The sequence below is a fragment of the Tenebrio molitor genome, chromosome 3 (genome assembly GCF_963966145.1).
Source record: "Tenebrio molitor chromosome 3, icTenMoli1.1, whole genome shotgun sequence".
In the NCBI taxonomy this organism is placed as follows: domain Eukaryota; kingdom Metazoa; phylum Arthropoda; class Insecta; order Coleoptera; family Tenebrionidae; genus Tenebrio; species Tenebrio molitor.
The window spans coordinates 7,633,225-7,654,876 of NC_091048.1; the positions used below are offsets into that span (position 1 = coordinate 7,633,225).

At 35.8% G+C, this 21,652-nt stretch overlaps 3 protein-coding genes and 1 long non-coding RNA gene across 5 annotated transcripts; 2 read left to right on the forward strand and 2 right to left on the reverse strand.

Annotated features, from left to right (window-relative positions):
- The first annotated feature begins 1,585 nt into the window (after positions 1-1,585).
- Positions 1,586-3,646, forward strand: grp (serine/threonine-protein kinase grp). Of its 2 annotated transcripts, XM_069040856.1 has the most exons (6): positions 1,586-1,915; positions 1,967-2,069; positions 2,120-2,190; positions 2,246-2,764; positions 2,955-3,346; positions 3,396-3,646. In XM_069040856.1, exons 2-6 carry the CDS (start codon positions 2,026-2,028, stop codon positions 3,573-3,575), a joined length of 1,206 nt encoding a protein of 401 aa, XP_068896957.1. In that variant the 5' UTR covers positions 1,586-1,915; positions 1,967-2,025; the 3' UTR covers positions 3,576-3,646. The 2 variants fall into 2 exon arrangements, with proteins under 2 accessions (XP_068896957.1, XP_068896956.1); XM_069040855.1 differs by having other exon boundaries at positions 1,967-2,190.
- Positions 3,576-20,618, reverse strand: LOC138125507 (phospholipase A1). The gene is made up of 7 exons (XM_069040858.1): positions 20,309-20,618; positions 19,660-19,768; positions 13,801-13,949; positions 13,386-13,631; positions 13,138-13,329; positions 3,765-3,933; positions 3,576-3,714 (listed from the first exon to the last, which is right to left on the reverse strand). The coding sequence occupies exons 1-7, from the start codon at positions 20,352-20,354 to the stop codon at positions 3,657-3,659; spliced, it is 969 nt and encodes a 322-aa protein (XP_068896959.1). The 5' UTR covers positions 20,355-20,618; the 3' UTR covers positions 3,576-3,656.
- Positions 3,807-5,241, reverse strand: RabGGTb (geranylgeranyl transferase type-2 subunit beta). Its single transcript, XM_069040857.1, has 2 exons — positions 4,052-5,241; positions 3,807-3,933 (listed from the first exon to the last, which is right to left on the reverse strand). Exon 1 carries the CDS (start codon positions 5,160-5,162, stop codon positions 4,161-4,163), a length of 1,002 nt encoding a protein of 333 aa, XP_068896958.1. The 5' UTR covers positions 5,163-5,241; the 3' UTR covers positions 3,807-3,933; positions 4,052-4,160.
- LOC138125513 (uncharacterized) lies at positions 5,254-5,557 on the forward strand. The gene is made up of 2 exons (XR_011157480.1): positions 5,254-5,346; positions 5,402-5,557. It is a non-coding gene; the product is annotated as an uncharacterized lncRNA (long non-coding RNA).
- Positions 20,619-21,652: the final 1,034 nt, after the last annotated feature.

The window sequence follows — 21,652 nt, forward strand, 5'->3', positions numbered from 1 at the left end:
GTTCGAATTCTAGGGAGTAATCCATTTTTGACACGAGAGTACGGGGTGATCAAGAAGGACTGTTTAAGTTGGTAATGCTGAATTTTATTTTTAAATGGTACAACTGGAGTAACTTCCGGTTGTTGACGGCTTCACACTGACAGCCGCGTCAATGACAAGTTAAATTTGACATTTCAAATTAAATTAAACATGCTGGTGAATCGTTCGAGAGAAGAGTTAATTTATGTTTAGAGCAAAATGGAGAGCACTTCGAGAATTTCTTTTAGTTAATTTTTAAATTATTATTCCGAATTCCAACTTTGATTTCTTTTTGCCGTTAATTTTTACTCTCATAACCTACCATTTTGTTGTTATTAATTCTACGTCAGATATCTGTCAAATAAACCCACAAAACATATCCGGTTCCTGTGTTGTAAATAGCCGAATAAAAAAATGTTCTTAATTGTATTGCCAACTTAAACAGTCCTTCTCGTAGAGGGGTCCTTCTTGATCACCCGGTATGTATTACCATTGTCTACCATTGTCTAAGTTCTAAGTTCTACTTAGACAATGGTATTACATAAGCAACTCGTAGCGGTGCAATTTTTTTCTTATTTCGTCTTTTTTTCTCTTATTATACCTCAACATAAGCTGAGTTTTAAATAGCGTAGAATAGAATAATAATGCTCTTTTCCTTTCTTAAAATATAAAAGAAACCTTTAATAAATAAGCAAAAAACTGGTAAAAAGTTAAACAATTTGTGGACAATCTTGCAATAACAGCTCGAAATGAGTTCCACTCATTTGAATACAGAGGCGAGATTTTCTAATTGGATGTGTTGAAATCTCCAAGAATTATTACATTATCATGTAGCAATCAATAAGCATAACCAAGATATGAGTTCGAAAAACAACTCCACATCACTCGCACTAACTTTAGGGGCTAGAAGAATATACACCACAATAATGCTCGCAGTACTCAGTACAGTATTTTCACAACTACTAAGAGATCCAAGACTTAATGGTACCACATTAAAATTTAGGACTTTGAATATTGTACCTACCTGTAAAGCTTGTTTGACACGATGCTAAATTTCGTAGTAAATTTGTTAGAAAATGAGAGAGACCCTTGACAGGACCAATGAACGATCAGGATCATAGTCTGTCTTTGTCAGATCCTGATCGTTCATTGGTCCTCCCTCATTTACTAGTAAATTTTCTCAAAAATTTAGTATCGTGTCAAACAAGCTTTAGAAGCCAAACTTAAATTAACAGCAAGAAAAACGCTCCCTCGTTGACAGTCAAGAAAGGAATATTTCCGGTGAATTCTGTAAATTTCCCAGTTGGCATCAGAGATTTCAGAATAATGGATAGTATATCTTTTTCTAACACCAACTTTAAAGCTTTCATAATTAAAAAAACCAACTCCCCTCGAGGTCCTGACACTGTCACCTTTTTTATTAACTTATAAAATTGTTGGAAAACTTCTTTTCCGTAACAAATTAATCTGTTCTTCATTTCAATCAGGGCGAAATATTTATATTCAAATGTAGCGCTCTAAGTCGATCGCGTCCTGCCGATACGTGTCCAGATGTCGCCACTGGCGTACCCGCGAAATCGATTACACAAACTTCAGACCTTTTGACATGTCTGGTCTTGCAAGTTGTCAATAAATTCCATGACACAATCAAGTTGCCTCGATGTTTTTTGTTTTTGGCAAGGTACCAGACGTCCTAAATTATTTCTTTCGTGTAGTTTCGGTTTCACCACAACTAAGACTGTTCACGTGTTTTAGTGATGATTTGTGTTCTGTCTTCATTAATTATTAATTAGTTGTTATCGTTTGAGCAGCAATAAATAGAAAATAACAGAATGATCGAGTTCACGGACGACTGGATGATGCACAAGAGCATCCTCGGCGAAGGAGCTTACGGGGAGTAAGTAAGATTTGTGCGTTTGTCTTAGATTCGAACTGTTATTGTTGCTAGAGTTAAGTTAATCGTGAACAAACATACCAATGAGAAGGTAGCTTGCAAAATCATCAACTATGGAAAGGAGGAGAATATCTCAATCACAATTAACAAAGAAGTGGTAATTCACAAGATCTTGCATCATGAAAATATCATCAAGTATTTTGGCAGGAGGAAGGAACAGCTCAAGGAGTACATCTATTTAGAATACGCCTCTCGAGGCGAACTGTTTCAGATGATTGGTAAAAACGTCAGCGACCGTTATTAACCGTTAACCCACTTTTTTGAAATCTGCAGAACCAGATGTAGGGATGTCATCCTGTTTAGCTCAGTTGTATATGAAACAGTTATTGAATGGCCTTCAGTATTTACACAATTTGGGTGTTGTTCATCGTGATATAAAACCTGAAAACTTGCTAATTAACGAAGAAGGAGTATTAAAAATTAGCGATTTTGGTATGGCGACTATATTCCGTAGTAAAGGAAGGGAGCGACTGTTGGACAGAAAATGCGGAACGAAACCGTACTGCGCCCCTGAAATTTTTCTAAGGCCCTACAAGGCTCAGCCCGCCGACATTTGGAGTTGTGGAATAGTCCTCATAGCTATGTTGACAGGGGAGTTACCGTGGGGGGACACCACTTGTGAAGAGTTCATCAATTATACAAATGACACTTACATAACAGTCACCCCTTGGAGTAAATTAGGCAACGCTACACTCAGCCTCATCAGGAAAATTCTCGTCATCGAACCAAGCAAAAGACTGACAATTGACCAAATCTTGAACCACTCTTGGATGAAGTATGACTTTGAGGACAGTAAGTTGGTTGCTCTGTTGTTTTGTATTTTTTAGGCCCAGAGTTGCCAGTTTTGTTACTTTGGTAATTTAGCGTTGTGATTGTTTTGAATGTCATAAAGCTAGATTACCAAAGCAATACGGTTGGCGGTCCCGCAGAGACAAATTCGACAACGACCAATTCAACTGATACCGAAACATTTTTTTGTTAGATAAGAGGGACGTGGTGGGTTCCAATTCGAGTCCCGTCAAACGCTGGAATTCCATGTTGGAGGCGGAGACTCGCGTGCACCGCACCAACCCCAACGTCATTCTGTCGCAGCCCACTCCGGCAGTGCGACCAACTTCCATCGACCAACTGGTGACCGACTTGAGAACCAACCGCGAATCCATTTGCTTCTCGCAGCCCACTCACAACGAGAACATGTTCCTCAGTTCGCAAATTCAATTCAGCGAGACTCCGCTCACCAAAGATAATTTCAGTAATCTGATTAAACGAATGACGAGGTTTTACGTTACGACGAATTACGAGAAGACTTTAGAGGTTTTGTGCTCTGTTTTAGACACTTTCCACTATAACTGGCAGACTGACGGGACAGGAGCTGTAAGTCCACGTGTTCACTAACTGAACTGTTCTAATCCAAAGCTTTTAGGTAACCATTTCAACTGTAGATCTGATGAAAAATCAACTGATTTTCAAAACGAACGTTATAGAAATTCAGGGGAAGATTCTAGTCGACTTCAGACTCTCCAAAGGCTGTGGTATCGCATTTAAGAAAAAGTTTAAGAAACTGAAAGAGTGCCTTGACGACATTGTAGAAAAAAATGAATGATTTGTATAGTTCCTTAACTTGTTTTGTTGATCGTTTTGTACTTTTATAATAAAACTTAACATAATCTTTGAGTATTAAATATCATTCAAACGGACAGTCCGAATTCGAGTGGGTGTCGACACAGTACATCCCCTTCACCCTGCAATGCGAAGATTAGTAAAAGTAACATTGGAACCATTGAAAGTCTACCCGAACGGCGTGTCTTCACCCATTGGGATGGGTCGTCCCGGCAAGTATCCCCAATCGGAAACCTTCTTTGGGCAAATAGTGGTGCAGGGCCGGCCTAGATGGGCATTCTTGTCTCTGACGGTCACGGCGAAAAAGCAAGCACTCTGGAAATGGCTACACCGGGAGCGACCTGTAGTACCAAAGACGTAATTAGTTATGCGGACCGCAGACTAAACCTTTCAACATCAGAAAATTAAACACCGTTCAACTACAAACTAGCTTTATTATCGTTATAAAATTACACCTACATGTATTTCAATCACGTACACGAGCGGACCGCGGACTGAACACCAAGCGCAATACTTTTCAAATTTGCACCCATAAAAATTACCATATAAAGTTGTACCGATATAAATGCTAATCACGTAATATCTGTGGTGTCAGTTGCATTCTGTCTATGACGTGTTGGGGCATGCAGTATGTGGGATTGACGGTTTTGATTTCGGGTTGTCCCAATAAGGACAAGGCGGCGAGCCCGAACACACTGTGATAGGGGTCGGGTACGTCCCCTGGTCTGTCAGAAAAGCCGCCACTCTCCGTGTCTTGGCAAGCCAGTATGAACTTCTTCAGTTTTTCTCCGCTGATCCAGTGAAGCCGCCCCAGCAGGGTCAGCGACGACAGTACCCACCACGAGTAGCACACGTCCGGCAGTTTTTCAGGTCTCCCGTTCAAACCTCCTGAAGGCAGCTGTCGCTCGCACAACCACCACGCCAGAACGTCTCTCTTGACGATGTCGAGTCTGTTCGTGACGGAGAGAAAGCCCAGACAACAGTATATTAAACCGGCGTGGCTTTCAGACAGCGGTCTTGATCCAAAGCCTCCGTCAAAATTCATACACGACTCGACAAACTTGACAGCGTTGTCGACGTCGATCGCGTCTAATCTCTTCAACAGCGATAAGGTTGCTACTGCACAAAATGAAAATCTTGTGTCCACTTCGCCCCATTTGTCGCCGGTAAAACTGCCGTCGGGTTGTTGGAGCGCCGTTACGTACTTGACGACTCCCTCGGTATCGATTGCGTCTAGTTTATCATACATGGCCAAAATTTGTACGGCGCTCAATGTGTGCAGTAAATGTGGGTCGTGTCCAAAGCAAGCGCTGATTCCGCCGCTTTCCGGGTCTTGGCAGTTTTTGACGTAAGCGACGATTTCTTCCTGAGATGTGGAATGTGTTTGATTGAGTAGTTCCAGGGCGGTGAGGCCCCAATACATGCCGGATATCCGCAGGTAATCCGTCATACCGAACTCGAAGTTGTCATCGTTTTTACCGTAGTCCCTTAAGAATTCGATATGTTTATCGAATAGTATCGTAGTTGGTGCATTTTCTTTTAAAATCACGTCTTTAATTGGTGTTGCCATAATTTCACATAACCTCAACTTCGCCTGTCATCACAAGTGACAGCTTTTTTCTTTAGTGACATTTGATCTCGTTATGTTGGCGATTAACGACGTCAAATTCAAAATGTTTTTATTACAAAGAAATACGTGGGATGAGTTTCACTTATTATTACTCTTACTGTCTTACTCCTAAATGTGAGTCTTGGTAAAGTAATAGCATATTTAGCTTTTAATTTAACTAATTTCATTTTAATTCGTAGATATCGACATATTGCAACATTTGAACTGACACTGACACTGCCAACTAACGCTTCTTTCATTTTTATAGTTCATTTATAATCTTACAAACAAAATTAATTTACGTGTTTTTGTATCAAATTAATCATAATAAAATGAACCGTAATTCCCTTCCTAAATGATACATTTATAATTACTTATTTCAAAATTTTAAGTTTAAAAAATAAAAGGATCAGAAAATCAACACACCTTTCGCTGTCAACTCTTAACAAACGAGAGGTGTGTCACTGTCAATTAATTGTCAACGTATTTTAATTGCTTGTACTTTTAACGCGAACTCTTTCAAAAACTGCAATTTAATGGATTGCAAGACAGGTGCATTTCTCCAACAAACAATGATGTGGTTGTAGTAAGTACAAACGCATATAAAACATTAATTTAGATCCTGTGAAATACATTTATAAATACCTACATATATACTTTTTAAGGGAAAGAATGTATGTTATAATTGTAATAATAGTTTAATTATTTTCGAAATTATCTGATATTTCAGAAAAATAGATACCTACCTCATAGATAAGCGAATTTTTTTTTAATCATCACACTGTTCAAGGAGGTGGCATAATTATTATGTAACAATACATTAAAAGTTTGTTTATCTCAAAAACATTGGTGAAACCATACCTAACATTTCAATCTACATAGTGGAATGTAGTTTTTAAATTTTAATTTGTGAAGACTGTTCAGTAAGGGGGTCATTCACAAAACTCAGATAATTTGCAAATCGTTAACGAAACAGCAAAATACAATGGCTTCAGTAGTATCAGTTGTCATGGTTTTGAATTTGCAATGCCTTATCGAGCCTTACCGGGTTTCGGGAATGACCCCCTCGGTCAGTAAACATCTAGGATTTCTATTATAATAAATATTTGTGGTAAATATTTTTTTACAATTTCTAATTAACAATATCTGAGTTCTTATACCAGTCAATCGTATGTGAAATGACTTTCTCGACTAAAAACAAATCAGCCAAATAAAAGGTAAACTAATTGCCTGAAGCAAGTATTGGTTGAAAGCAAATAAAAAGAAGGTGATGAAATTAGCCATTTCACCCAGAATTACAGTTGCATTCTAAATTGCATACAGAATTTCGGCAGTGATGCAGAAAAAATGAAAACCTTGAAAGCTTTCTACAAGTTGTACAAATAAACAAACAAGTTGATTAGTCATTGGTGATTTCAGTGTAATCGCAAAGAAATCGTATCAAATAGGTTGACAATAAAACTATTTTGCAAAATTTTAAAGAAAAGCTACAATTGCTAATAGCATTATTGTTTTTGTGCAATGGATTGCAATCGTACCAAATGGTAACAAGCGTTTCAGTTCAGTCATACCTATTTAATTTTGTGTCATATGTTGACACTGTTATGAGACGACGAAAATAAAAACATTATTATTCCTGTTTAGGCGTTAACATGTATTATTTTCGTTAAAAATATCTGCTCATTTATGCAAATATTGTACGTGCTTTTTAATATTTGTATTCTTCTTTTATTAGGTACTCCAAAATTAATTTGGCTTGCTACACTTTCAAAAATCAACAGTGAAATTATTACACTTTTTATACTGTTACTTTCTGTTCTTGTTGATATTTTTTATTGTTAGAAATTTATGGAAGGGTCCCTCATCTTACAGTCATTTTTGGAGTGTGAGATCAATTCGTCTTGCATAAAAAAAAGATTTCTAATTTAACAACGTATTTTTACTTTTAATCGTTTTGCGAAACAGAAATTCTGGAATTACACTTACAAGACACAATTTATTTGAACAAAATTTTGTTTCAATAAATTGGTTGACACACCAAGGACGGCACACATTATCATACAATGACATAGCTATACAAATAGGTCACTAGTTCACATTTTTTCACTTCATCAATAAATATAAAGTAGGAAATCATTTCCCAAATAAGTGAAATATATACATTTGTTTTTTCAAAAAGTAAGTGCTTGCAAATGTAAGTAAGTAATAAAAATGTTTTTCATCTTTTGCATGTAAAAAATTACATACAGTGTGTCCAAAAAGTCTGGAAACACCCCAATAAAATATAAACGAATGATTTTCCAGAAAAACGCAAAAAGAGGTGAACTAGCGTTTTCAAGAAGCTCTCTGTTGATGGTATCTGTTTGCTGCTTTTGATGACCTTCAAAGAGTTATGATGTCATCAGAGGTTTGTTTAAATGGCAACGTCGCATTTTTACTACCGTTTTTAATAGATCTTTTAATTGTCTACCCGACGGTCAAGCAAATTTTCAATTTAGATAAGAAATTTCCTGAAAAAACCTAATTGGTTATTAGAAAATAAAGAAAACTTTAATTTTGAAAGGCAAGTATAATTCTTACAACAAATGTTCAAAATGTTGTCCTTGAACATCTGGATAATATCCTAAACGATAATAAAATTCGTTTTGGACGTTTTCTATTATTTCAGCAATTTTTTTTTAGAACATAATAACTTTTTCAATGTCATCGACAAGATGGAACAGACACTATCAGCAGAAAGCTTTTTTAAAACACTAATTGACCTGTCTTTACATTTTTTTCAAAAATTATGCCTTACATTTTCATTTGGGTGTTTCCAGACTTTTTGGACACACTGTATATTCAGTAGTGATAGTGCACGTCAAGTTAGAAAATACCAAATATTTTGTGTACGGGTTGTCAACTTTATATCATGTTTGGTGTTACCAAAAACAAGTCTATTTTGCTGTTGTAAATTAAATATTCTATTTATGTGTTTTAAACAAAATCACTCAGTTTGCCAAGAACTAGAAATATTATTCCAAAAATTCCCTGTGATTTAGTACAACAAATATATTGACAGAAAGAATTCCTGGTTTGGCAGCGATAGCGAGCAGACGTGGAAAAAGTGCAGCGATAACAAACGTAAACAACGACGAGTGAGTGAGAGGTGATAAGCAGAAGACAGCGGGCAAGAAAGAGAGGGCATGCCGAAATCGCCGAAAGCAAGGAAAGAAAGCAGCAAGAGAGAAAGAGAAGAGGGTAGGATGTCGGAAGAAGGCCTGAACCCATTCAGAAAGAGTTCCAGAACCGAAAGATCCCCAAGTAGAGGCGAACAAAGAAATCAAAGCAAAGAAATAGAGAAGAAAATAGAAACAGTGTTCAGAGTGATAAAAGAGGATATGGCGGGAATAGTAGAGGAGAGCAGAGCACGAAGAAAGGAATTAGCGGCAGCGAGAGAGAAAGAGGGAGAGCAAGAAAGAGAGGACATGCTGAAATCGTCAGAAGTAAGGAAAGAAAGCAGCAAGAGAGAAAGAGAAGAGGGTAGAACGTCGAAAGAAGGCAAGAAACCACTCAGAAATAGTTCCAGGACGAGAAGATCACCAAATAGAAGCGAAGAAGAAAATCAAAGCAAGGAAATGGATAAGGAAATGAAAACTACCATGATTAGAGAGATGAGAGAGGAGATCAAAACACTAAGAAAGGAATTAGCGGCAGTGAGAGAGGAGAATGGGGAGCTAAGGAAAGAATTAGCGACAGTGAGAGAGGAGATGAGAGGAAGAGACGAAAAAGAGCAGTTGGAGAAGGCAGATTGGATGAAAAGGATGGAAATGATAGAGGAAAAGATGGAACAAAGAGAAAAGAAGGAGAGGAAGAATAATGTTATAATAACTGGAATAGGAGCAATAAGTGGAAATATAGAGAGGGGGGTGGAAGAATGGTTAGAAAGGGAGATAGGAGTGAAAGTGAATGTAAAGGAAGCATTTAAAATAAATAAAGATAAGATGATGCTGGCAAAAATAGAAAGTTGGGAGCAGAAGAAGAACATAATGCTAAGTAAGAGTAAGTTAAAGGAAAAAAAAGGTGAGAGGATGTATATAGATGACGATTTGACAAAAGAAGAAAGGGAAACACAAAAGAAGTTAAGAGAGTTGGCCAGAGAAGAGAGAGATAGAGGAAAAAGGGTGAAAATAGGATACAGGAAAATACAGATAAACGGGGACTGGTTTAGATGGGATAAGAGACAGGAGAAACTGAAGAAAATTTGCTAAAAGAAGGAGAGAATAAGAAGACGACTCGGCGAGAAAATGTACAAGGAGAAGGTGAATAAAAAGGTAGAGGGACAAAGACACAGAGAGAGAATAAGAGAATCGAAATACAATAGGGAGGAGAAAGAGTGTGTGTGAGAGAGGAAAATGATAGCGGGTTGCAGAGGTGGGGACGAGGAGAGAGAGAACAGGAATGGGAAGGAAGGAGAAGAGAGAGAGAAGGTGCAAGAAGTGACGCGAGGATAGTGAGAAGATCAAACACATGCGGCGAAATGAGAGAGAGAAAGAGAAGGGAATGGGGATTAATAGGGAGCGAAGACGGCAGGGAGATGGATGAAAGAATAAGCAAGAGGAGAGAAAGAATAGAGAACAAGAGGAGTGAGGGAGAACAATAAATTGTTATTTTTATGTTTTGTAATCAGGAATCTGAAAGCCCGTAGGGCAAAATAAAGCATTTTTCGTATATTGACAGAAAAATGAAATACAATACAGAAGTTAACTGAATAAGTGGAATTTTCTACCCTCTACAGCTGTTTGATGTTTTCTGAGGCTTGAAAATTTTTTTTTTTCGAATTTCATTTCATTTTAAATTTTGAAAGAGTACAGTGTAGGCTCCTAAATTTTGGTTGTACAAAACCGAATTAGTTAATTCTTTTTCATTCCTTTCTCCCAGTGTTAACGAAATATTTTTGCTAAGTAAATTCGTTCCATTTTTTCAAACAAATTTTAATCTTCACTACTAATCATATTATTGATTAATGTGACATCCAAACGAACTGGCTGTAGGTACAAATTATTAACAATTAAGTTTGTTTACTCTTTCTATAATTACTATTAAAATATTTATTTATTTATTATAGTAAGCCCGGTTTACTCAACTCAATTTTAGCAACAGTCTTAGTAAGACTTGTCCTACTTTTTTCTGTCCGCGACTGTAGATATTATTCACTTTTTTCTTTTCAATTTTTGGTACGTTAGATTTTTTTTTTGAACTGTTAATAAGAGATTTCCAGGATAACTTGGCCTTTTTAGAATACTTGTTGGATTTCTGATTTATGAATTTAATATACACTCACCGGTACAAAAAACGACTCATTATGATTTCTTAAATAAATGATCTTGAAATTATATTTGTGCTTATTTTTCTTTATTATAGTTAAATTGCGATATTTTCAATTATCGGGAGTGCTATGGTCACCATGGCAACCGAATTGTTTTGTTTAAATAAATAATTAGAAAATTTGCGTTTTTCCACGGTGTGTTTTTGTCGGTTGATTTACGTGTTAAAAGATTTAATGTGACAATACGAGATACTAATTTACAATGCTGTTCAAATTTTGGCAATTTTTCATAACATAAAATTTTTTCTGGAAAATTACTTTTTTTTTTTTTCATTAAAATTTTATTTGCTGTGTTTAATGTTTTGTTTGTCGGATATTCTTTGGCAAAGAATAACTTAAATAGCACCTACCAATACAACATGATACCAAAAAAAAATTCTAAGACAATGAATTACTTAAAATTCAAAGTGAGTCGTTTTTTGTGCCGGTCAGTGTATAAATTATATACAGTGCGCGCCAAAAATTAGGTTATTTTTTTTTTAAGGAAATTAGTTTTAAAGGAATTAGTTTCATCATGAATCTTTGATAAAATTTGTAAAGTGATCATAAAATAGTCCCTGTAACTTATTCAGAAAACAACAATGGCTTAAACAACAAAACAAAAGCATAAAATGAAAAATCAAAGAAGTTGCTCAAAATGCCTGTCATCGTGCCTAAGAAAGCCGAATTCGATTCAGAATGCATCTGTTTGGAGGAATTTCCTGAGTCGCGTTTTGAACTCGCAGCCAAACTACAAACTGAGAAACTCCTATATGATTTGCAATGTTGTTGTGGATGTGTGATGTTCGTGGCTGGTTTTCAATTTCGTGAAGAATTCCTTTTTGTGCGACTAAAATGCGATCTTCTCGTTGGCGGCCAAGATCGCGCTTATTCATTTCGAAACGCTCAAATTCGCGAAGATGCTGCACAACGTTTACAAAGGTTCGTGCATTGGGAATACTTCCTTTGAGGAAACCTTTCACCGTAGATTTGCCGTGTGAGCTCTGAATGTCCACGGGCCATAGACCAAAACCATATCGGTTTTCTCCGGCGATGTCAAATTGCAGCGAGGATCGAAGGTTTTAAAATCCTAAGTACTAAATTGCAGCGCGCGGTTAGTTTGGGTCTTAATAACCTGATGTAAACTGCAGCGCTTATAATCTTAATAAGGGGTCGGCTTATCATTTAGAAATTTTCAGGTAGCACTGCACTTCTGAGTTCATTACGCAGATGTATCAAAGGTGTACATGATGGTCTTGAATCAATTCAAATTAAAACTAATCGAAATCAAGATTTTCTTCCGGTGAATGACAAAAGAAAAACATAATAATTTTTTCTTGCCACAAAATTTGAAATTCTTGTCAACATCGTCAAAAATTTACGCGGACGGTACGTTTTCACACTGTACAAAATTTTTTAAACAATTATTTACTGTTCATGGACATAAAAATGTACATTATGTGCCTCCTTCGTCTCAATTTTTCAAACTCTTTCTCGATTCTGTTATAATGCACTTCCTAACCTAATATCACAATATACTATTAAAATCGTTCTACTGAAAAATGAGGGTTTTTGAGATGTGTCACTTTTCTTGTGCACCAACGATATTTCTGTATTTCAATTTACGTATTAATAAATATAATTTACCTTCCAATGATTTCGAAGAAAATTTTGTTTGCAGATGATTAATTAGTTACCTCTTTAAAAGTCTGAGGTAAGGGATAGTTATTATTTATAATCGTCTACCTGCCCACTCCCTGGGGGGTAAAATGACAAGCGCTGCTATTTACTTATTTGGAAATCAGTACCTGCTTCCCCTAAAAGATTAAGACCGCCGCTGCAATTTGATACTGCCCGTTTTCTCCACGTTGGTGAAAGACATTTGTGATTTAAATTGAGGTTAAGATTGAGGTTCTTCTCAAAAAAGTCTACTATGATTTTTTTTCCCATTTTTTCATTAAATTCAGTGGCTCACAAACTTTTTTTTGAAAATTGTTAACCCTTTTTTTGTATAAGGCATTATTGGGTCAATCGTTACCTATTGTGGAGTTCTATCGCTGGTAAAAATATCTGCACAACTTCCACAATCACCCTGTATACATATTTCTTTAAAAAGATTCACTTTTATAATTTCTTTCATAATACAAATTGTTGTAAAACAACGCCGAACGAGTTTCATTTCTTCTGATACTGGCATACGATTATTTTTTGCTAATTTATTGCCAGAACATTATTTTATATTTTAATAGAAAATTACAATTAAACGTACAGGAATGATTGTTATGTTATTGCTGTTTAAATACCTTGAGCTTTATTTGAATGAATTCACATTTTATAAGAACTTTCGTTTGAAGATATTAAGCATCACAGAAAACGTTTTTGGCAATGTTCTAATTTAAATGATTTTTATTATTATTGTAGTATAGTATATTTTTGTAGTGCTCATTTATTATGAAGCAAAAAATAAATTTTCAGTTTCGAATTGCATGCAAGAGTTTACACCTTGCTCCAGTAATTTCCTGCGCTGCATTCCAGTTTGGCGCGAATTAATTGATCGAGAAACGTCACATCCTGCAAGTCGATACTTACGCAAGATGTGTCCCTTGCATCCCGGCTGCATCGTGCCGCCGTTAACGCAGAAATCGACGTGTCCCACTTGATTGACCTCCCCCAGCACGCCCGCATTCGTGTGGATGATTTGTACTTGATGGGCATCGTCTCTGGTCAGTCTGAAGTACTTGTCCCCGTAACGGTTGATCAGGGGCCTGGCCGGATCTAATCCTGCGAGCGGTCAACATTATCTCAAGTTCATCTCGAATCCGCACCAACAAACGAACCGACTATCTTGTGCTGCTTCAGGTCCAAGTGATTGCTGATCATTCCGCATATGTGGGCCCCCAGAGAGTGACCGACGCAAGTCGTTTCCCGGGCGTCGCCTCCGTGGTCCATTATGAAAGCGTACAATTTAGCGGTGCACTGGCTGACTAGTTTCATGTTTGATAAGGCAGAGAGGTAGCAAGGAAACCGCGCGAGGGGCTTCCAGTCGACCGTGAAGATGTTGTAATCGGTCCGAGACAAATACGCTGCGGGTTCACAAAATTCGCCGTCTCGTTATTTAATAAGACACTCTTAACTTAATAAATTGAAAAGACAGCCAATCTGAAAATTGTACCGTCATGCTGTTTGCGTAAAGAAAGTGGTGATTTTTGAATGGAAATTAATGCATTATAAACTTTCCCTCGATCCGCTTACCGTTCCTCAGGATCGTCATGGGGGTTTTCGCCTCGGTGCCGTTGAAGCCGTGAATGATGATGACGTTCTTCTTGACCGGATCGAAGCCGGAGTATTCCAACGAGACATGGTTTCTTATGTCTATCCTCAGTCTTCTGGTGCCCGATTCGCTAAGAACCAAAAATCAAGGTCAACATTCGGTGAGGGTCCGCATGAGTTCAGATTCGCAAAAGTGTGTTAGTAGTGTGCTGCAGCGGTGGATTTAACTATTTGCGTGATGTAAACGCACTTTCAGGTCGAGAGGGCATTTTTTTGTAATAAATGCGTAGAGTTAAATGGCATAGAAACAACGTGCAATAAAGTAGTGATATTTGAAAGACAAAACATGATCCCGAGTGCATTTAAAATTGGTAAACACCGATTTTAAATGCACTTTTAACTGTTCACCAATATTGTCCATAATTATGCTAGTTTAATCAGCTGGTCAAAATTTATTCTAGAGAAAACGAGATGTCATAATGTGGTTGAGCTAATTTAACAGAGATAATACATTACGATTTTTTAAGTTTCTACAGTAAATTACCATAAAGACTAAACATTATAGCTATTTATTATACAAGTGTCTTATAAGGCAAATAAGTCACGAAAGAAATGTTTAGACACGAGAGCTTGCTCGAGTTTCTTGAGTGACTTATTTGCTGTTAAGACATGAGTGTAATACATAGTTTTATTCAATATCTCCTTCTGTTCTTATTCTTTTTGATGTTCAATAAACTGTTCAATTCTCTCTAACCTCATTAATTATAAAAACAGTTTAATTATGGGTTCATAAGTCCACTAGTGTTTTATAGACCTCATAATATATTCAAAATCGGTATTATTATGACTTCATAATATGTAAACAGCTGTTGGATAAAAAAATTAATACTATACTTATGTAAAACAAGAAACTGGACGGCATAAAACGTTATAAACAGTTATAAACAATTTTATGAAGTTCTGTTGTAAAAGATTATAACAATTAGTATACCTACTTAAAATGTAAATTAAGTCGTAAGCGGATGGTATCTGTAAGAGTTTTTTTATTGTTTTGAGAATAAAATGCAACAATAATTTATTTGTTGCAGATATAATTTCCAAAGAACATAATCATTGTTTAAACTTACTTTTGTACATATAAATATGAGATAATAATAGTCTTTTCTTAAATTTAACATTTTTCCGCCGAAGCAGGCGACCATTCTTATGACGACGTTTGGCATGTTGCGTTGTAAGGAAAAGTGTTGAATTATTTAGAGAAAATGGAAATGTTGAGAGAAAAACCGGTAGCGGAAAACTCAACAAAACAAGGACCGGGGTAGAAGATAATGCTAGGAAAATTATGGAAGCAACTCTATCCGCATCAATTCGAAGGCATTATTGTTAGTATCATTAAGCAAATAAAGAAACGAAGAAATATGAATTCCTTAAAGCTACTATATTTTTTTAAACGAGTTTACACCGTTTTATATTACTTATTCAAAATATTTAACATACTTACATTTGGGATATTAATGTTGCTTAATCTACAGTGCTGTGTAGAAAAATCGCGTACACTTCAAAAATCAAGCAATCAAGTTTTCGAATATTTTTTGCTTTGTAAATGTGGATCTTGACATTATATTTGTAAATAGGTTATAAACTGTTACTGAGATTGTCATTATTTTATTTGTTATTAGGAAAATGAAACATTTTTTTGACATTGACAAATAAAACGTCAAAACTAATCCATACCGACTTAATACAGCGAAAAATAGGTGTACGCGATTTTTCTGCACAGCAGTGTACAACAAAGACTTTGCTCTTCATTGAATAAAATTTCGAATGAAACTTGCTTTTTCATTATCACGGACCGTGCGTTAAGCAATGACTTGCCTTTTTCTTATTAAACGTTTTCATTTAACGCGTTTTGTTTTTAAGCTTTTAAAACTTTCATAGAATCATAAAGCCAAAGTGTGTAAAAATTGTTTACATAATCTCATCTACATTTTGTTTATTTTATAGTAACTGGTGACATTTAAAAATCCGAAGTGCTTTTACGACGGAACAAGAGATGTCATTTTATTTTTTAAATTCATACGTCACTACAGTCCATTCCATTTAAGAATGCAGTAGATGTCGCCTCGAGTGGAGAACGTTTCACACTGGCGAACGCGACAAATTTGAAATCATACATTCCCAGCAAAATTAACAAAAAAAAAAGGCATAAAGGAACTTACGGTAGTGGTATTCTAATAACAAAATTGTAGTTTAATGATGCGTTTCGTACAAAAACTCGATAAGTTTGACACTAATAACCAAAAAATCGATCAAGTATCAAAATTTTACAATAGTTATCAAAAATCAAACATTGCCTTGATGTACGAGGGTTGTTTGATAATTAGTGAGCCTGATCTAGTTACAACCGTTTGACGAAATTTATTTTCATGGCAACGCATAGGCAAATGTTTTCTAACAACAAGCGTGTAGTTGCGTCAAAATTGTGACAATAGTTTTCGAATAAGAAATTAATAAGTGGTGCGATGTCAGGAGAATCAAGTACAGTTCTCAAAATCGAATACCGAGCCGTAATTAAATACCTTGTGAAGAAAGGGAAAAAGGCCAAAGAAATTTTTGAGGATCTCGCCGAGACATATCTCAACTTTTCTCCTTCTTATGCCACGGTTAAACGTTGGACTCGTCTTTTTCAACAAGGACGGGAATCGATCGAAGATGATCCTCACCCGGGAAGGCCACAGACTGTAGTGACTGAAGAAAATGTCAAAAAAGTGGAGAATCTAATTCTGCAGGATCGTCGAATTCGGGTTCGACAGATAGCTGACGAATTAAAGATTAGCACAGAACGGATTCATGAAATCATCCACAATTATTTGCACATGTCTAAGGTATGCGCACGTTGGGTGCCCAAAATGCTTACTCCGTTTGACAAACAACGACGTGTTCAATGTTCGCGGCAATTTCTCGACTTAAGCGCTAATGATTTTCATGGAATTTTACACCGCATAATAACCGTCGACGAAACGTGGATTTACGAATATGATCCGGAATCAAAAATGGAATCGATGCAATGGGTAAAAACAGGAGAAAACGCGCCGCGGAAATTTAAACGCCAGAGGGTGCAAACCAAACTGATGGCTACCATTTTTTGGGATGCTGAGGGAATTTTGCTGATCGACTACTTGCCAAAAGGAAGCACAATGAATGCAATTTATTATGCCAGTTTAATCTCGAAAGTTCGATCTATTGTTTTGGAAAAACGTCGAGGTAAACTTAGCCGCGGAATTTTGCTGTTGCAAGACAATGCCCCTTGTCATACGGCTAAAGTTTCAAAGCAAGCTGTGGTTGATGCCGGGTTCGAAAAAATTGAACATCCTCCTTATAGTCCGGACCTGGCTCCCAGTGATTACTACCTGTTCCCAAGTTTGAAAAAAGAGCTTCGTGGAAAAAAATTTTGGTCCGAAGAAGAGATGATGTCCGCTGTAAACGATCATTTTGCAGCAAAATCTTCAGATTATTTTTTAACTGGTCTACAGTTATTATATAGTCGATCTGAGAAGTGTATTGCAGTCTCAGGAGATTATATCGAAAAATAAAAATTTCTTTTTTGATAAAAACTATTTGCTTATACCTTAGGCGCAATTATTATCAAACTCCCCTCGTAACCTTTTTTCTCATTTTGACTAATCAACGACGGGAAAATAGTCTCTATGCTATTCTATATTGCATACTTAAATGGAATGGACTGTAGTACGTAATTACAGGACTAACAAGATATTTTTTCGTTACTATACAATAACTGCATGCTCTAATATCCTGTTATTTTACGTAATTTATTCATATTTGATATGTTCACACGCCATAGACCACTTTGTTTTATTTTGGTTTAATACTTCTTAATCCTACCTTTCAATGGTTAATTATTTTGAGGTCCCCAAACATTTTTTATACATCAAAGAATTACATTCTCTAGAGAAATGTTCAATTGGACTGCATTAAAGAGGATCAGCACCGTTGCAATACAATTCTTTGAAACCAATTTGAAGACACTTTATCATGTCAAAACACTTAACTACAAAAGCTCTCATAAGACAATAATGTGCAGTATTGTTTTCTTTGTTATTTTTTTTTCTGCGAAATCAAATTGTCAAATATCTGTAACTTGTTTATACAGAAATAATTTTTATTAAGTATGAAAAAAACATTTTTTGCACGACCTGTATATAATGAGCAACTTTACTCCCTGATTGTATGGAGTAAAGTGGCTCTTTTTTCCCCTTGGGCAAAAAACCGCAGCCAACTCAAGCTTTTAGTCATCTTTTTTCCCCTTGGGCAAAAAACCATAGCCTATTCAACCTTTTATGGTACATATTTATTTCGAATTAATTTTTTTTTTCACTCGAGGTGCAGTTTGTAGCCCGAAGGCAAAGCCCGAGGGTCCTACAAAGCAACGACGGTAACAATCATGCATTCCCGAGGTGCAGTTAGTGATAATTCACAAATTTTCGGCTTTTTTCTATTAAAATTGGTATGTCGTGCAAAAAATAGTATATGCTTTGTATCCCTCGGGCTACAAATTGCACCTCGGGTAAAAATCATCCACTTCACTCCCTCGGTGCATAATATACTATTTAACATCAGAATGTTTGAGATTTCTGTAGGTAGTTTTTTTTTTGTATTTTGGTGTTAAGTTTTTTCAAGGATTTACTTTTTCAACAAATTAGTTTTTAAGGTTTTAAATTTTTTAAGTAAACTCGCCAGGTACCTAACAAAAATCCTCTCCTCATGTTGTTGTTGTTGTTTTTACAAGCTTTCGCTAAATTTTAGCTTGGAAGAAACCTTTTTCGTGTGATGATTTTGTGTTCACTAAGATTTTGGATACTTTGTTCCTGCACGTGCAAATATTACTGCAGATCTAACGAATTCAAAAATTGACAGGCATATTTTAAAGATAAAGGGAGAACTGAACGTTCGACAATAGCCACTAATTTGTGGTTAGCACGATGAGAGGACAATCGTGTAACATTCAAGGACATTGAGATGGCCAAGTAATGTATCTATAGCAGATTGATTACCCAATTCTACATCAGAAGGCAAGTTTTCTTCTGAATCACTAATTTTTGCACTCACACTGCAACTTGCTGTCACTGGAACGTTTGTGAAAAAAGTAAACAACTTCGTAGAGCGGTTTAGGTTAGCCGCCCTATTAACACAAAAATATTGGTATTAATTATGAAAGTAGATAAAACGTTGTACGATATTTGTATCGTAATGTGTTGTTACGATACTTGATGGATTATCCAACTCGCCTTGGGGTCGTTGGACAATTTTTATAAAATACATATGATATACAAGGGTGTATTTTTAAAATGTGCCGAAATTTTACCTACGAGGTTGTGGGACAACGTAGAAGACTTAAAGCAATTCAAAAAAATTGTACCTCAAAAATTAAATGTCATTTTATTTTTTGACAGAATTTTTTAAATATTTTTTCCGAGTTCTAGATGAAGTCAGTAGCTCGTGGTTAAAATTATGCTGGTTCATTCTGGGACACCCTGTATTGTTTACTCGCAAGAGAGATTTTTTTTTGTTATGTTTAATTTCTCTTCTGTTATTTTATCTAATTATCATAATTATACTGTATTGTCACTTGTTATCTTGACCAACTTTTTTTAATAAATAATCACGTCGAATACTTCACGATAATTGAAAACACATTATTTTCTAAGTGTTAAAATGCCATGTTCCTGGCATATCGTTTCCAATTAAATCTCAAAACAGCATTTTCTGCGGTTTCAGCGCTGAGAACTCTTGAATAAATTTTTTCGTCGATCTGAGACTTACCGGGTGTACATGTAGAATCTGATATCCTTATCCGGACATATATCAGTGTTTTTCATGACGCACCTCCAATATTTGATATCGAATATGTTCCATATACCATCGACGGCATCTGAAACGATTAATTTTAATGAACGTTAGTTCCCTAACAAGTTCATCTCTCGATGAACTTTCCATCACGCTTATTTATGGAGTAATAGGGTTCGTCGAAGTCGGACGTAGACAAATATCGCGGTACGTGAGGTGTATTTATTTAATCTTCGCTTATACATAAGTCGGGAAATACACCCTCGGAAAAAATGTGATTATCCCGTCGCTGAAATTGTATGAATAGGGCGAGGTCATGTTCAAACAAATTACTAGGGGGAAAAATCCGACTGGTCGGGTAATGAAAGTGGTCTTAGGTCTGGTGGTAATTAGGAACTTAATTAATGCCCGCCAATTACTCCGTAATTTGGTACTACGCAACTGTGCCTTTTTATTTTTTACGGAATGTTGTTACAGTTTCGAGTTGAAATTTGACAATCACTAGGAATTGGAGCATGGTATCGATTAATTTTTGTTGTTTGCCAAATTAAATTAGAAAAAGTGTAACTACACCATTGAAGTTAACACCGAAACACGACTTTTTCCTCGAAAAATGGAAACTCACCCGGTGCCAAAAAACTGATGATCACTACAACGCACAAAAGTCTCATTTTTGAAAAATTTCAAGTCCCTTGCAGCAGACATTCACATTTTTCGAAGGTACACTACATCGTCCTGTCGATCCACCACAACACACACTCTCGGAGTGAATCGTTTTGGTGATAAGTAGACTGAGGTCCAGTTAGATCTGATAGACTGCATCTCCTCTCATTTTCCATTTCTTCATTTTCTGACCGTCATGGTAATTGGATTTTTCCGATGGTTTGGGGCTCGCTGATGTTTCTCGCTCGGTAGGATTATGACAAGTGTGTATTCTGTATAATTTTCAAATAATTATAATGCGCGCGTTGCGTTTACTTTCACGATAGTAAACGATAGTTGATCCACTTATTCGGTCTTTGTGGAATTTATTATAAAATTTTAATTGTTTAATAGTAGACAAGGTGTGGGCGAAACCAAGCACGGAAATTAATGGAATCGTGTCGCCGATAAGACGGATGAGATAACTAATTTTTTGAATGTAGTTGACGATTAAAGTGGCGTCAGTTAAGAAAGGAGTGCATGCATTAAACGTTGTATTGTTTTTTTTTAGGAAATTGAGATACGCATTCCGTATATAATTTAAATAGTGTGACAGTCAATATTTAGGAAACTGGACAAAAAAGAGAATTAATGAAATGTGAGCGAAAATAAGTTTCATAATATTAACGATTGGAACTGTTTCCGGTTGCAACAAAGTGATATCTGGAAAATCTGAGAAACAATGATAGGAAGGAAGTAGAAAAAAATAGTCAGAAAGTCGGATTATCAAAATGGCACAACAGTTCAAATAATACAATTAAAATCAGATTGTAGTGTCAGAGACTGATTTTGTTAATGGGAATGCTTCGCTAGTTTTAGAAGTTGAATTATACATCACATTATATTTTGACTTATTCACCGTAAAATATTTTGTAACGAATTCCACATTGTTTTTATTATGTCATAATACCGGATGTTATGGAAGTCCACGTAATAAATTTGATGACCAATAGAACTCTTTAAAATAAACATTTTTACATATTAATTTTTTTAAATCGAATAATCTTTTTAAACATTTTTTAATCCCTAATTTGACACTTCGCTCATCATCAACTGAAACGAAAGAGTTAGTGAAAATGTTTTTGTGTGATAAAAAATTTACAGTTTATTTGACTGTTTTAATACCAACAGTTTTTACTGGTTAACATCCGAGTATTTTAATCGAGTAATTTTTTTATTTATTCATTTTAATTTATTTTATTTATTTTAACGAGTCCTATTGGTGGTTAAATTTATTACGTGGACTTCTATAACACCCGGTATAGTA